Source organism: Panulirus ornatus, chromosome 22, assembly GCF_036320965.1.
Source record: "Panulirus ornatus isolate Po-2019 chromosome 22, ASM3632096v1, whole genome shotgun sequence".
NCBI classification, from domain to species: Eukaryota; Metazoa; Arthropoda; class Malacostraca; order Decapoda; family Palinuridae; genus Panulirus; species Panulirus ornatus.
Genome location: NC_092245.1, coordinates 14642356 through 14655903, shown reverse-complemented (window position 1 = coordinate 14655903; position 13548 = coordinate 14642356). Strand labels below are relative to the sequence as shown.

The window sequence follows — 13548 nt, the reverse complement described above, 5'->3', positions numbered from 1 at the left end:
CAACCGGTAATTAACAGATGCCCTTACTCCTAATTAGCATATCTTTCCGTTGATCAACAGGTGACGGAGGCCTTAACGATGAACCCGAAAACGGTGGATGGAGCCATACTGTTACTAACGGTGGATGGAGCCTTACTGTTACTAACGGTGGATGGAGCCTTACTGTTATATACCGTTCGTCTTCAAGGTGATGGTAGACCTTTCCTCTCGGCGAAAGGGGTCAATGTTCAGCGTGGGTTTGACCCCAGCCTTAGTCTGGTAGTTGACTACGTCCACAGCTGAAGAGTAATTATGTACCGACTACCGACTCCCTCCTCATTACCCGCAGCAGTGAATAGATGTAAATGGGGGAAAGCTAAAGAAAGGGAAGGGGGGTGGAGGGGGTAAGTGGCAGGTAAAGAGGTCGAGGGAATAGTAATTTTAGGATAGACGTAAGAGGAGGTTGTGGGATAGGCGTCGCTGAATGGGGCAAAGAGGAGCTTGTGGGATAGGCGTCGCTGAATGGGGCAAAAAGGGTTGATTCAAGAAGTCAGAGAGGAAATATGAATGTTGGTTTTACCTTCGTATTATATTGGAATTTATCCAACATTTGATGGTAATACATTTAGTAATTTATACCCATTTGATTTTCAGGATTTTCCAAATATCATAATGATACATCTAGTAATTTATACCCATTTGATTTTCAGGATTTTCCAAATATTTAGAATATTGTAATGACACTCCTCTTCCCTCGCTTAAGAAAGCGAGATTCTTTACCTACAGTGACATTTAGTTATCATTGTCGATCAGAAGTTATCAAGAATTTCAATGTTTAAAAAAGAAAAGAAAAACATTTGTTTGCCCCAGATTAAGGTAATGACTGTAAACATTTTTGTATACCAGGGTTGCAGGAGTTTCCGAATGCCCGTTAAAGATACTATCCAAGTTTATCTTTCGTAAAGATATCTCTCTCTCTCTCTCTCTCTCTCTCTCTCTCTCTCTCTCTCTCTGAGTGCCTATCTTCAGCTAGCTTTGAGTAGTATCGAAACGGAATTATGCCTTATAGAAAAACGCGCGATATCCGAGAGAATTGTCTCGGGGTTCGTACGGGCGTTCCGAAGCATAAAGCGTCGGATCGACTCGAAGCGCTGCCTCGGTTCATGAACCACAAAGGGTACCTTGTGGGGTACAGAGTGGATAGGAGCCAGGGAACTGCGTGGCTATGATGGCTCACTGTCCAACTGAGGCGAGTCGTCTCGAAGCCCCTGAAGCATTGAATGATTCAGAAACACCAGCAGGTCCTCGAGGCGACGTTCGAGCAAGGAAAGCAGTTCTCCTGGTGATTCTGAAACGTTGATTCTCTCGAAATCCTTCAAAAAGGAGGAGGCCATTTAACATTCATGGTGCATTGGATTGTCCTGAAGCTCCTGAAAGAGTGGAAAGGGGGGCCCTAATACCCCCTAATTCAGTGGGCTGCACTGAAAAGTGGAAGGCCCTTGTAGCCCTGAAACTGAAGATTGTCCTAACATTGTAGATGGCCTTTGATAATCCAGAGACAATAAGTTGCCCTGAAACAGAGAAGGGTCTGAAATAGTGGGAGGTCCTAATATCCCTTAAGCAGTGAAAGGCCTGAAACAGTGGAGGACCCTGATAACCTTGATAAATCAAAGTACCCTAAAAGTCCCTAAAACTATACACAACTCCAAAACAATGAAAAGGCAAAAACCAGTGTTAAGGGGTCCGAATGAGCCCCCAAAAGGAAATCAAACTAATATAGTTTCAAAACCTACTTTGACTGAAATTATTAAAAGTTTTAGATCATTTTGAATACCTGTACCATGTCATATCCTCTCTCTTTTCTAAGATACGCAGAGAATTTTAGGTTAGTCCAACCGGTTCTTACAGAATCTCAGTTGATAGGAATGAATGGTTCTGATGCATCGAATGTTTCTGAAGCAGTGAGTAGTTTCTGTAGCAGTGAATGGTTCAGAAGCAGTGAATCTTTCAAATACTCTCAATAGATCTCTTCAGGCAAATGGATTTTTGTTACCTCATCTGATCGATCGGAGGCCCATGGAAATGGCTGGAAAGAAGATTCACACAAAAAAAAGAATCTGGAAAGTAATATACATGTTCAGAGATCCGACAAGGCCTTTATACTACTGAAATTATTGTCTCATATATATGAAGCAGAATCGGACCAGTGCGCAGCAAGGTTTTATTAACCCCTCCTGAAGCCCCCCCACCCCTTTTCTCCCCCATCCTTTCATCCCCCCCCCCCCTCCCACACACACACACACACACACACACACATCTTATTTACGTAAACTTTGGACAATGATTTTTTTTTTACGTATATTTATTTTGTTGCGACCATTTCCTTCACCGTTTCTCCTTCTTCTGGTCCTTCACTGTCCATCACAGTCATCTGTACGCAACTGGTATTCTCAAGAGAGATAGTGGGTGATGGGGAGACAGAGAGTATGAGAGACTCGGTGTGAGATCTTTCATGAAGTGGTTCTGTCATTAGATTGTGTTGTGACATGTTGGAAGAGGGAGGGTGGGGGGTGTCGCACGACGCCCGCCGTCCTGTAAGGGTAAAACCTGCTGCTCGCTCGCTTGCTTGTTCGCTTGCTCCTCCCTTGTCTTCACCCACCTCCCTTGTCCATGCCATCCCTCCCTTCCAGTTCTCTCTCTCTCTCTCTCTCTCTCTCTCTCTCTCTCTCTCTCTCTCTCTCTCTCCCACTACTCCACGTGCGCGCTCTATCCCCTCCATCCCCTCCCTCTTTCCACCTGTCTAGCGCCCCCTCCTCCTCCTCCTCCTCACCCTCTCCCGCTCCTTCTCCTCCACCCCCGCCCTCGCCTCTCCTTCTAAGGAGCCCCAGACCCGTCACTAAATAACCCGAACAATCTGAAATAATTTCTTCCCGATACTGGCGCAGTTATTTTCAATAACTGGACCTCTTAAACCTCCACAATGGGAGGCTGGTCCGGCAATTTGTTCCTTATACAGTAATTTGTACGTGATTACCTTAGTGCCAAACGGAAGTAATTACGGCTATATTTCTTTATGAGAAGCTACCCTTTTGAGTTATCTTTTCGTACTGAAATTATCTCATTCTTTTCCCCCTCAAAGGTTTTTACAAGCATTTTGCTGTCAAAACACGTGCTGTTATCAAGATTATAGGAACGCAAGCTATCATTTGCTTGCGTACACGTGGAATCTTCTGAAAGTAAGAATTGCTAGGACTTCAGTAGAAGATAGTATTTTGATATAGTGTCATGTCGTTCTAGAATTATAAAACTAGAAGACTGAATTCACCTTTTAGTATATGATATGTTTTACGTTATCATGTTCATTCATTTCTACAATGATTATACACCAGCTACCTGTAGTTTTTTCTTTCCTTAGTTATTTATCCGAAGAGAAAATTGAGTAAGTGGTGAGCATATATATATATATATATATATATATATATATATATATATATATATATATATATATATATATATATATATATAGGACCATAGGCTAAAGCTTTGACTAGAATATATCTAAGAGGTCATGGCTGGGTTTATGTTTTACCCTGGTCATGTTGGTCACTACTGAAGAAGTCTTAATGTTTCATTTTCATTTCAGGAAGTGCTGGACTTCAGGAGCCTCTGTGAGTATTATCTGGCCTCTAGTCGTCAATATAAGTCTGATCTCTTATCCTTCATTCTATCCAGCTTAGAGTAGAGACACCAGTTGAGTCTGGTCCCCCCATTTTCCGTCAAGTTTGAAGTAGAGACACCAGATGTCTCTGTGTCCCTTTGGGTCAAGCTAAGAGCAGGGAAACCAGATGAACTCTGTTTCCCCTTTCGGTCAAGCTTAGAGTAGAGACAGCAGATGAGTTCTGTTTCCCCAGTCTGCCAAGCTTAGAGACAGCAACTCTGTCTCTCTTTTCGATGTAGCTTAGAGTACCGACAGCACTGAAGTTCTGTCCTCCTAATAGCACAGATAGCAGTTAAGTTCTGTCTTTTTTTTACCTCATGCTGAGATGAAAAACAGCAGGTCACTTAAGGTCCCCTTTTCCATCAGGTTTAGAGATAAATGTTGAATCCTGTCCCCATTTCTGTCAAGCTTGAGGTAGAGACAGCAACAAAGCTTTGTCTCCCCCGTCAAGTAAGGAACAGAGACAGACACCAGACCCACTGTCTAAAGCAAGAGCTGACTAGACCTCAAACCATAAAGAGGGTTAGAATATAATGCACGAATTATTGACTGAAAAACCACAGTATTTCCCTCTCTTTTCTTCCCTCCTTCTGGACACCGGAGAGACTGCGATATGCAACGTTGGTAAAGACCAACAACTTACAATGTCACTGTTCCGTTGGTTGACAGAGGAACGCAAGCTGACAAAGCATAGTCTGAGAACCTTAATGTTAAAAGACTTTGTCTTTATTTTCTTTAACCGAATAAGAAGAGCACCTGGTTCGTAGTTCAGGCAAGGAAGGATCATATCTATTTATCTATCTATGTGTGTGTGTGTGTGTGTGTGTCTATGAAAGGGTAAACACGCTTCAGTAAGAGTTCAGATGATTCAGTTTACTGAAACTTTACGATACACTACACGTTACACGGGAGAAATCCTTCCCATCAGGTGTAAACAAGATGAAAACTTTGCGAACTGTTTACACCTGACGAAGTGGATTTCTTCCGTGAAACGTGAAATGTATCGTAAAGTATTGATGTGCGATTGCTCTTTCACACACACACACACACACACACACACACACACACACACACACACACACACACACACACACACACATATATATATATATATATATATATATATATATATATATATATATATATATATATATATATATATATATATATGTATATATATATATATATATACCTTAACGAAAACCGGTTTTAGAACCTTACTTCACCAAGTCTAGACGCGAGATAGAGCTGCTGCTCTCCTTGAAATCCTACCCTCATAATTTGCAGATAAGTTCGCACAAAAATTCGCACTCTGTATGAGTATTGTGCAATGCAGATCTCCCAAGCCATTACACCAATAAATGGGACGAACAGAACGATATTGCTTTCTATCTCTCTCCACCCCCCACCCTTCACCTTCCCCCTTACCCCCAACCTCCCACCTCTTCGGGAGAGATAGAAGAGGATGAAGATGATGTAGAAGAAGAGGTGCAGGGTGAGAGGGGAACGTGGAAGAGGAGGGAGGGTGATGAAGGTGATACAGAGAAAGAGAGGGGGGGGAGAGTAATGAAGATGATTGAGAAGATAAAAATGAAGAAAACAGTGTATAAAAAGGGGAAAGATGGTGATGGGATGAGAGTAGATATGAAAATGATGGTGATAAATGAGGAGAATGAGGAAGACAGAGATGGCTGAGATGAGCTATAGCAATAGAACAAAGTGATAAGAAGGGGCAAAAGGACCTGAGAGAAATAAAGGAGAAACAAAAGAAAAGGGAGACGAGAAAGGAAAAGAGGAAAAGAAAGGAAAGGAGACATTAGTGCAGATGATATGAGAACAAGATGAAGAAAGATAACAGGAAAAAATATACAAAAGTGGTGAGAAGCATATGAAAGAAGAGACAAAAACAGAAAAAAAAAAATAACTTTCATTTTCATTTTCACTCTTGTTCGCCGTCTCCCGATTAGCGAGGAAGTGCCAGCAAGAGGCGAAGAACAGTCTAATTTGCTCAGATCCATACATAATGCACGGAGCTAGAGCCTTCTTCCCCTGTCCACCGCCAAGCTCCACAGATCTTTCTGTGGAGTTCACCCAAACCATTTTCTACGCCCTGGTCCAAACCCTTTGACAGATCATCCCCTCTCCACCAGATCGCCCCAGTTTTCTCTGTCATGGACGCTTCAAACCCTCTTTTACGTTCAGGCCCAGATACTTCAAAGCCTCCTTTCACCCATCTTTCCAATGTCATCCTCGGTCCACCTATACATAACCCCCGTATCCCCTCAGTTCCGACATAGTCATCCTTTTAATCCATCCCTCTTCGCTCATCCTCTCCATATGTCCAAACCATTTCAGCTCTCTCTCACTCCTACTTCACTTCACTACATATATATATATATATATATATATATATATATATATATATATATATATATATATATATATATATATATATATATATATATATATATATATATATATATATATAAAACGCCCTAAGTCTTTTTCTACACCCCTTTCCACTTAATCTTCTCCTTCGCCCCTTTCCATTTACCCCTCTCTGTTCCACATGGCTACGTCTCCTCCCACTTTATAAAAGAAAGAGGAAAAAAAAAATCGACCCACTTACACGCACTGTGGTTAATTATTATTTTCTAACTTATCAGGTTATCGGCACGCGATTGTGGTACACTCTTTTTTCTCACCCTTTATCACCTGTTTCCATCAGGCATTAAAAGCATTAGTGTGGTAGTTCCAATGGAGCTTTTGCAGGGTCGGAAGTTAAGTCTACTTTTTCTATGTAATGGTTCCAATAAAAGCCTCATTCTTTTTTCTCTTCTTATTTCATAAGTGCCTGTGATAAAGACTACTTTTTTAAGTGTAATATATATAGTGGGGGGTCTTTTTTAAGTGCAATATATATTTATAGTAGGGGGTCTTTTTCTTTTTAGGTGCTCACTGTAAAGAATGTATATTCATTTGTAATATAAATTCTGGAGGCTTTTTTTTTCTTATAGCGTCTGTAGTAAAGAGTACTTTTTTACATGAGTTTTTTCAGTGTTTATTATACGGAGTCTTTTTTATATGTAATTCATACAGTGGGAGCTTATACATTTGCACATTATAAAATAGATAAATAAATAGATAAATACATATATATATATATATATATATATATATATATATATATATATATATATATATATAGATAGATAGATAGATAGATAGATAGATAGATAGATAGATAGTAGGATAGATGGACAGAGATATACATTAGATCTAGTGGCAAGTTTTTCTTAGTGTTTGGTGTGAAGGATATTCTTAGTGCTAAGATAAGGTTATTCTTAGAATATTGCATTTCCCGTGACAGCTTTTGTGAGTAGAGAAAAACCGACTCTCTGCTCTCATTCCAAAGAGTTTATCTAAAAGTTAGTGATGCAGGGTCACATTATATGTCTGAAGTATCTCATGAAGTCTTTCGTAAGCTTTAAGCTTACGGAATACTTTTTTTTTACGTTGTAGTTCCAGTGGAAGCTCTTTCTCCAGTGGTAGTTATCGAAGCTACTGAATACATACACTGAACGCAGGAATGCAAATGGCAATCATTTTTCAAGGTAGTGCTTTAAGGTTAACCTTGAGTATTCTCTGTGGTTGTGACACGGCTCGTATTTTGTAATACTCCCAGTTGAAATCTCTCTCTCTCAAGTGTTACGTGTAAAGACCACTTTTTATATAGATATGTGTATTAATTCCAGTGGGCGATGTCTAAATTCTCTCTCTCTCTCTCTCTCTCTCTCTCTCTCTCTCTCTCTCTCTCTCTCTCTCTCTCTCTCTCTCTCTCTCTCTCTCTCTCTCTCTCTCTCTCTCAGTGATATTGGTAAAAAAAAAAAATAGAAAACGTACATACGAATATGCGTGTGTTCATCACGGACTTATGTTCGAGAGTGTATACGTCATGGACACGAAGTCGTGTATATTCGTGATTACGCGTGTGCGTTTGAAACGTGCGTATTTGATAGACGTCCTTACACGAATGTTTTCGTGAGTCCCAGAAGATGCGAGTAAGCGTTACTGCAAACGTTTAAAGTCGACTGAGTATTGTGAGGAAGCTTAAAGGAGCTGAAACTTAAAATTTGAGAGACATGTAAATCGTGCATCTGTCAAATACCTTAGAACGCAGGTCAGTCCTTGTGTTTTAAGACGATTTTTATACATACTTAAAATCACCCTGACTGGTGTACAAGCTTCCCATTGGAAGACCTGAGACGAATAGTAGCATGTGTTGTTTTGTACGTTTTTAACAGGATCTCAAAACCGTAAGGGAACCATATATACGTGTATATATATATATATATATATATATATATATATATATATATATATATATATATATATATATATATATATATATATATTGTAATCCGACACTTCTTTCACGTAATACAGAATAGATCTGATACATTAGTGGTATAGTTATATAAACCGCATTCGATTTATGGCCATTTAAGCGGAATAAATCAGCGTATTCGTCAAAAGGCCGAAAGCCATTCGTAGTTGGAGGGGAAAAAAAATACATAAACTACGAGATATTCGCAGTTATTGGGAGGGTTGGTCACATTCCTCCTGAACGACCATTTTATGTTCTCTTTATGTGATGGCAACAGGTGCTGAGGAGAAGCAGTGGAGAAAGCGAGGTAAAGATGGTAGGAGAGAGAGAGAGAGAGAGAGAGAGAGAGAGAGAGAGAGATTCTCCTTGCTTGACTGCCCCCCTAGATGATCTAGTCACCCCTGTAGTGTAAAATGTGTCCTTTTTCGGAAGATCAGTGTCTCCCAGCTATATCCGTTACTGGAGGGGCAATGTCTCCCATCTAGATCCGTTACTGGAGGGGCAATGTCTCCCATCTATATCCGTTACTGGAGGGGCAATGTCTCCCATCTAGATCCGTTACTGGAGAGGCAATGTCTCCCATCTATATCCGTTACTGGAGGGGCAATGTCTCCCATCTAGATCCGTTACTGGAGAGGCAATGTCTCCCATCTATATCCGTTACTGGAGGGGCAATGTCTCCTAGCTATATCCGTTACTGGAGGGGCAATGTCTCCTAGCTATATCCGTTACTGGAGAGGCAATGTCTCCCAGCTATATCCGTTACTGGAGGGGCAATGTCTCCCATCTATATCCGTTACTGGAGAGGCAATGTCTCCCAGCTATATCCGTTACTGGAGGGGCAATGTCTCCCATCTATATCCGTTACTGGAGAGGCAATGTCTCCCAGCTATATCCGTTACTGGAGGGGCAAAGTCTCCCAGCTACATCCATTACTGAAGGGGCAATGCCTCCCACCTCCTCCTTCTATCCCTGTGGGGGTAATTCTACAGAGGTACCGTGAGTGTCCGTAAACACGACTCTGATATAGGTGAGTGAGATGTCATGCTACATTGAGAGAGAATCTGAGGCTCATAAATGAAGTGCAAGGAGTCTTTGGCGAGAGAATGAGGCGTGCTAGTGTTTCCGAGAGATTACTGAGGTTAAAGTCCGTAATTTCCTATAGATTTATGGGGTGAGAACCCTGAATTTCTCGGGATTTAGAAGGCTAAGATTCGTAGTTTCCTAGAGGGGTATATGAGGTCAGAATCCGTGGTTTCCTCATGATGGATGAGGATGACATTCACGGTTTCCCGGAGATTTTGGAGAGGTTAGGAATCGTAGTTTCCTGAGGATTTATGAGGTTGAGATCTTGTTTTCTGGAGATTTACGTGGTTAGAATCCGTAATTTCTGGTGATTTGTGTGAGGCCAAAATCTCGTTTCTCTGAGAATTATGAGTTTGAGAACCGTAGTTTTCTAAGGAATTATTAGGTTGAAGTGTTATGAAGACTTATGATTGTTAGAATTCTTATTTTCTTAAGAATTAGTGAAGTTAATTCTCATCAATGGTTTGCATGTGGGTTAGTCAGTATCCAAAAGAAATCAGTTTATTCGTAACTATCCCCTTGACTCCTTTATATAAGCACTTAGTGTCACTCCCGTTTGTAGGGCAAATAGCGAGGGCTTTGCATCTCCATGATGCCCTTTGGTACGCCAGCACAGACTCTGTGAGACTCGAGCCAACGCCCCCTCAACCCTTGTCAACACAGACCATCTTTCTTTCCTATGTATTCCCATATAACGTCCTCTAGCAGATAACCTCGTCATAGACCATTAGGTCTTTTATCTGTTCTTCCCATATAGGCCTGTTCATCTTCCTTCTCCTCCTCCTCCTCAACCTCCTCTTCCTCCTCCTCCTCCTCCTCCTCCTCAACCTCCTACCCTATTTGTTACGTTCCATACACTCTCAGCAACCCTACAGCACCTGTCCTTCTTTCCCTCCTTTCCTTTCTCCCTCCCTCCCTCACCAACCTCACCCCTCACACCTGCGCCACGAATCCACCCACCACCACCAACCCCAGCAGGAGTAAGCCTTCGTGTCTTTCGTTACACTCCCTCGCCCAAGCAATAAATCAGAGGGCGTCTCACGCACATCACAGCCCTCGAAGTGTCGAGTCACAGGAGGGCCGTCTATCCACGTCCACTAGCAATTTTTATGTCACATTGACAAGGCCATCACTCTCGACCAGCTATCGACCATCTCCCGCGCCACCTGCCTGACACGGTTGCACGTCATACACACACCATCTGCTTATCTGTGCTTGTCTTCGTACAGCATGCTTTCATGCCTTCAACTTCCTCATGGTTCTCTTTCTAATCCTCGCTCATCTCTCCTTACCTCTTAGTGCATGCCTGAATGCAATTCAGCTTCCTCATGGCACTCTCTCCATGATCTTCCTCATAACTGTTGGCCTCTTACTGCATGCTTGCACGTCTTTAACTTCTTAGCTTCTTCAAGCCGCTCTTTCCCGCCCCTCCCTCTCCACCTGAGTTCGAGTGGGTCTTCTTAATGTCTCCTTCTTCGGTACCTGTCTAGAGACCCATGGTTCTATCTTCCCAAGGTCTTCATACGTAGGAGAATCTCACACATGTTTTTATACGCACATAATCTATGTCGGGAATCAAGCAACCTTACCTAGCCATACAACTCGTGTCAAGTCTTGAATAGACTAGCCCCTATCCATAACCACCTCCCATCATCCAACTACACCAGTCCAATCATCCCCTCCCGAAGTGTACCCACATGCCCACCCATTTCCGCCCATCGCGACAACCCTCCAACACTCTATGTCAACCCACCACCCATTTTTGTCCACTCATGGCCAAACCACTTATAACCAACCTCCACTCACCAACACACACTAACTACCTACTCCTATCTCCCTCATACCCACTTATACCCACCCATCACCCATACCCAACCACCATTCGCTCGTATTACAACAGCCAACACCCTTGTTTTCACGACTCACAACCCATAAAAACCACATCCAGATGATTAATATAAGGTAAAGAAAAAAGAAATGATATGAGTCGCAGACATTCTACGTCTCCGCATAAATGAAGACATAAACAACTTATCATCAATCTATGAAAGACGTAATGTTTACGACACGACCGAGAAACATGGACTTGATAAACAGATCAATGGAGTGACAGAAGTAAAGAAAACACGAATGGAACAAGGAATCACCCAGTACGTCACGCATGGACGATTGCGCTACCCTCATGCACCAACGCATATTCACGCAAGAGCCTCATATTCACGCACGAGCCTCATATTCACGCACGGGCCTTATACGCAAGCACGAACCTTATGAAAGTAGACTTGATGATTTATTAGCGACGAAGCATTAGTTTATCATCCGCCTTAAGCCCCATTATAGCCTCCTCCTGTCCTTTCCCTTCCCCTCACCCACCCCAGAGAAAACAAGAGTCCATGGGGGACGAGGGAGGGGAGGGAGGGAGGGAGGGAGGGAGGGGGGAGAGGTTTAAGGCAACCCCCAGATGGTCGTAGCGTGTATGCAAGTTGTTCGTGACTTCAGCGCAATGTTGCAATTGGACCATTTGCGGTAAACAGATTTGGCGTTAGCGTCCAGACGCATGCGAAGGGCTCCTGATGAACCGGGAGGGGGGAGGGGGGGATTAGTAGTTGGTTTAGCGTTACCTTTAATTCTAATGGACGATGTTACCCTCCTCACACCCCTTAATGCACCCTATATTAGTCCCATTCCCTTCCTTGGGTCCTCTTCGTCCTCTTTCTCCATTTGTTTTATTTTCCTTCTGTTTCTCCATCTTATCTACATCCTTTTGATCCACTGTTTCTTCCCTACCCTGTCCTCTGTTATCCTGTCTTTAATCCATACTTCACCATCTCTTCATTCCTTCCCCTTAATCCTATTCCTTTCCCCTTACCTTCTATTCCATCATTTATTGCCCTTCATTCAATCATCTTCCTTTCCTTAGTAAATCATAATTTGCCTAAGACTTCCTTTCTTACCCCAATCTTCCCCTCTCCTCCAATCTCTCCTTCGCTTCACATCTCTCTCTCTCTCTCCACTCCCCTGGCTAATCCTTGACCCCAGCTAACGTCTGCATCCATTAACCCCTCACCATCCATAAATCCAACTCCCTTTTCTCCCTTATCCTAAACCCCTTATTATCATTAGTTTCTCATACCATCCTCCTCCTCTTCTTTCTCCCACTACCTCACCATCTTCGAGCTTCGAACCAGACAGGCGACGTCGTGTGGGGGAACTGGTGTAGGTTGGGAGAGCCACCAGTCGACCCAGATTTGTGTGGTCGCCTCCCAGGACACCTGTGCGGTTCGTGTGGTCGCATTGCAATCAGTATTTGGGGTTTGATTTGGCCATCCTGCCGGGTGGACGGCGGCACTCGGCAGCATAGCCGTAGGTCGAGGTCAAGGTCATTGAAGCAGAGTCGAGGCGTCATAGTGTTGATAAATGTACTGTTATTTTGCACTGTGTCTTAACCCCAAAGATACTTGAATATATTAAGTAATAGGTATATCTCTTCTAATAGGAGTTATATCTCTCGCTCTTTGTATCTCTTTATATCTCTTTTTATAAGGTTTACATCTCTTGATATCTGCATTTGTGAGAGGGTCGTATCTCTTATTGCCAGAGGGAGTGGAGGGTGGCGAGAGATACTGCTTTGAAGGGGAACTGCGTATTTTTACGTTGTTAAGGCCAAACCACCAGCTCGCTTAGCCCTTGGGCATGTGTGTGGTCTCTCTCTCTCTCTCTCTCTCTCTCTCTCTCTCTCTCTCTCTCTCTCTCTCTCTCTCTCTCTCTCTCTCTCTCTCTCTCTCTTTCTCTCTCTCTCTCTCTCTCTCTCTCTCTCTCTCTCTCTCTCTCTCTCTCTCTCTCTCTCTCTCTCTCTCTCTCATTGCAAGGAGGGTCTTCGTATCAATGAAGAACCTATTTCACCATTACTCAATGTATAAAAAAAAGGGGAAAACTCATGCTGAAATTTCAAGGACCTACCAATAACTCCAGAGGTGATTATCACTATCAATAACAAACCGTGCTATAAATCACAAAGCTCTATAAACTCACATCATAACCAGTTATTCGTCAATTACTGTCAATCCTCGAATTGCTTAATAGCCCATCGCATGACGTCCATGGACCTCCGGCTACCATTAGTTTAAGCTTAATCAGTATAATGATTTCGATTCCTCATAAACAATGCCTTTGATGTCCTCTGTTATGTCTACACTTATTTCTTTGCCACGGTGGCTTGTCTGCGGTACCGTCTGTGCCTCAGAGTCTGTCTGCATATGACAGTCTTTCTATATATATATATATATATATATATATATATATATATATATATATATATATATATATATATATATATATATATATATATATATATATATATATATATATATATATATAT

At 42.2% G+C, this 13548-nt stretch overlaps 1 protein-coding gene across 6 annotated transcripts in view; it reads left to right on the top strand.

Moving 5' to 3' along the window:
• The window catches only part of LOC139756570 (uncharacterized), a 383673-nt gene that overhangs the window by 171239 nt on the left and 198886 nt on the right, over positions 1-13548 (top strand). For all 6 annotated transcript variants that reach the window (XM_071676175.1, XM_071676174.1, XM_071676180.1 and 3 more), the window contains exon 3: positions 3623-3647. In XM_071676175.1, coding sequence (XP_071532276.1) covers positions 3623-3647 — 25 coding nt within the window. The remainder of the gene's footprint in view (positions 1-3622; positions 3648-13548) is intronic.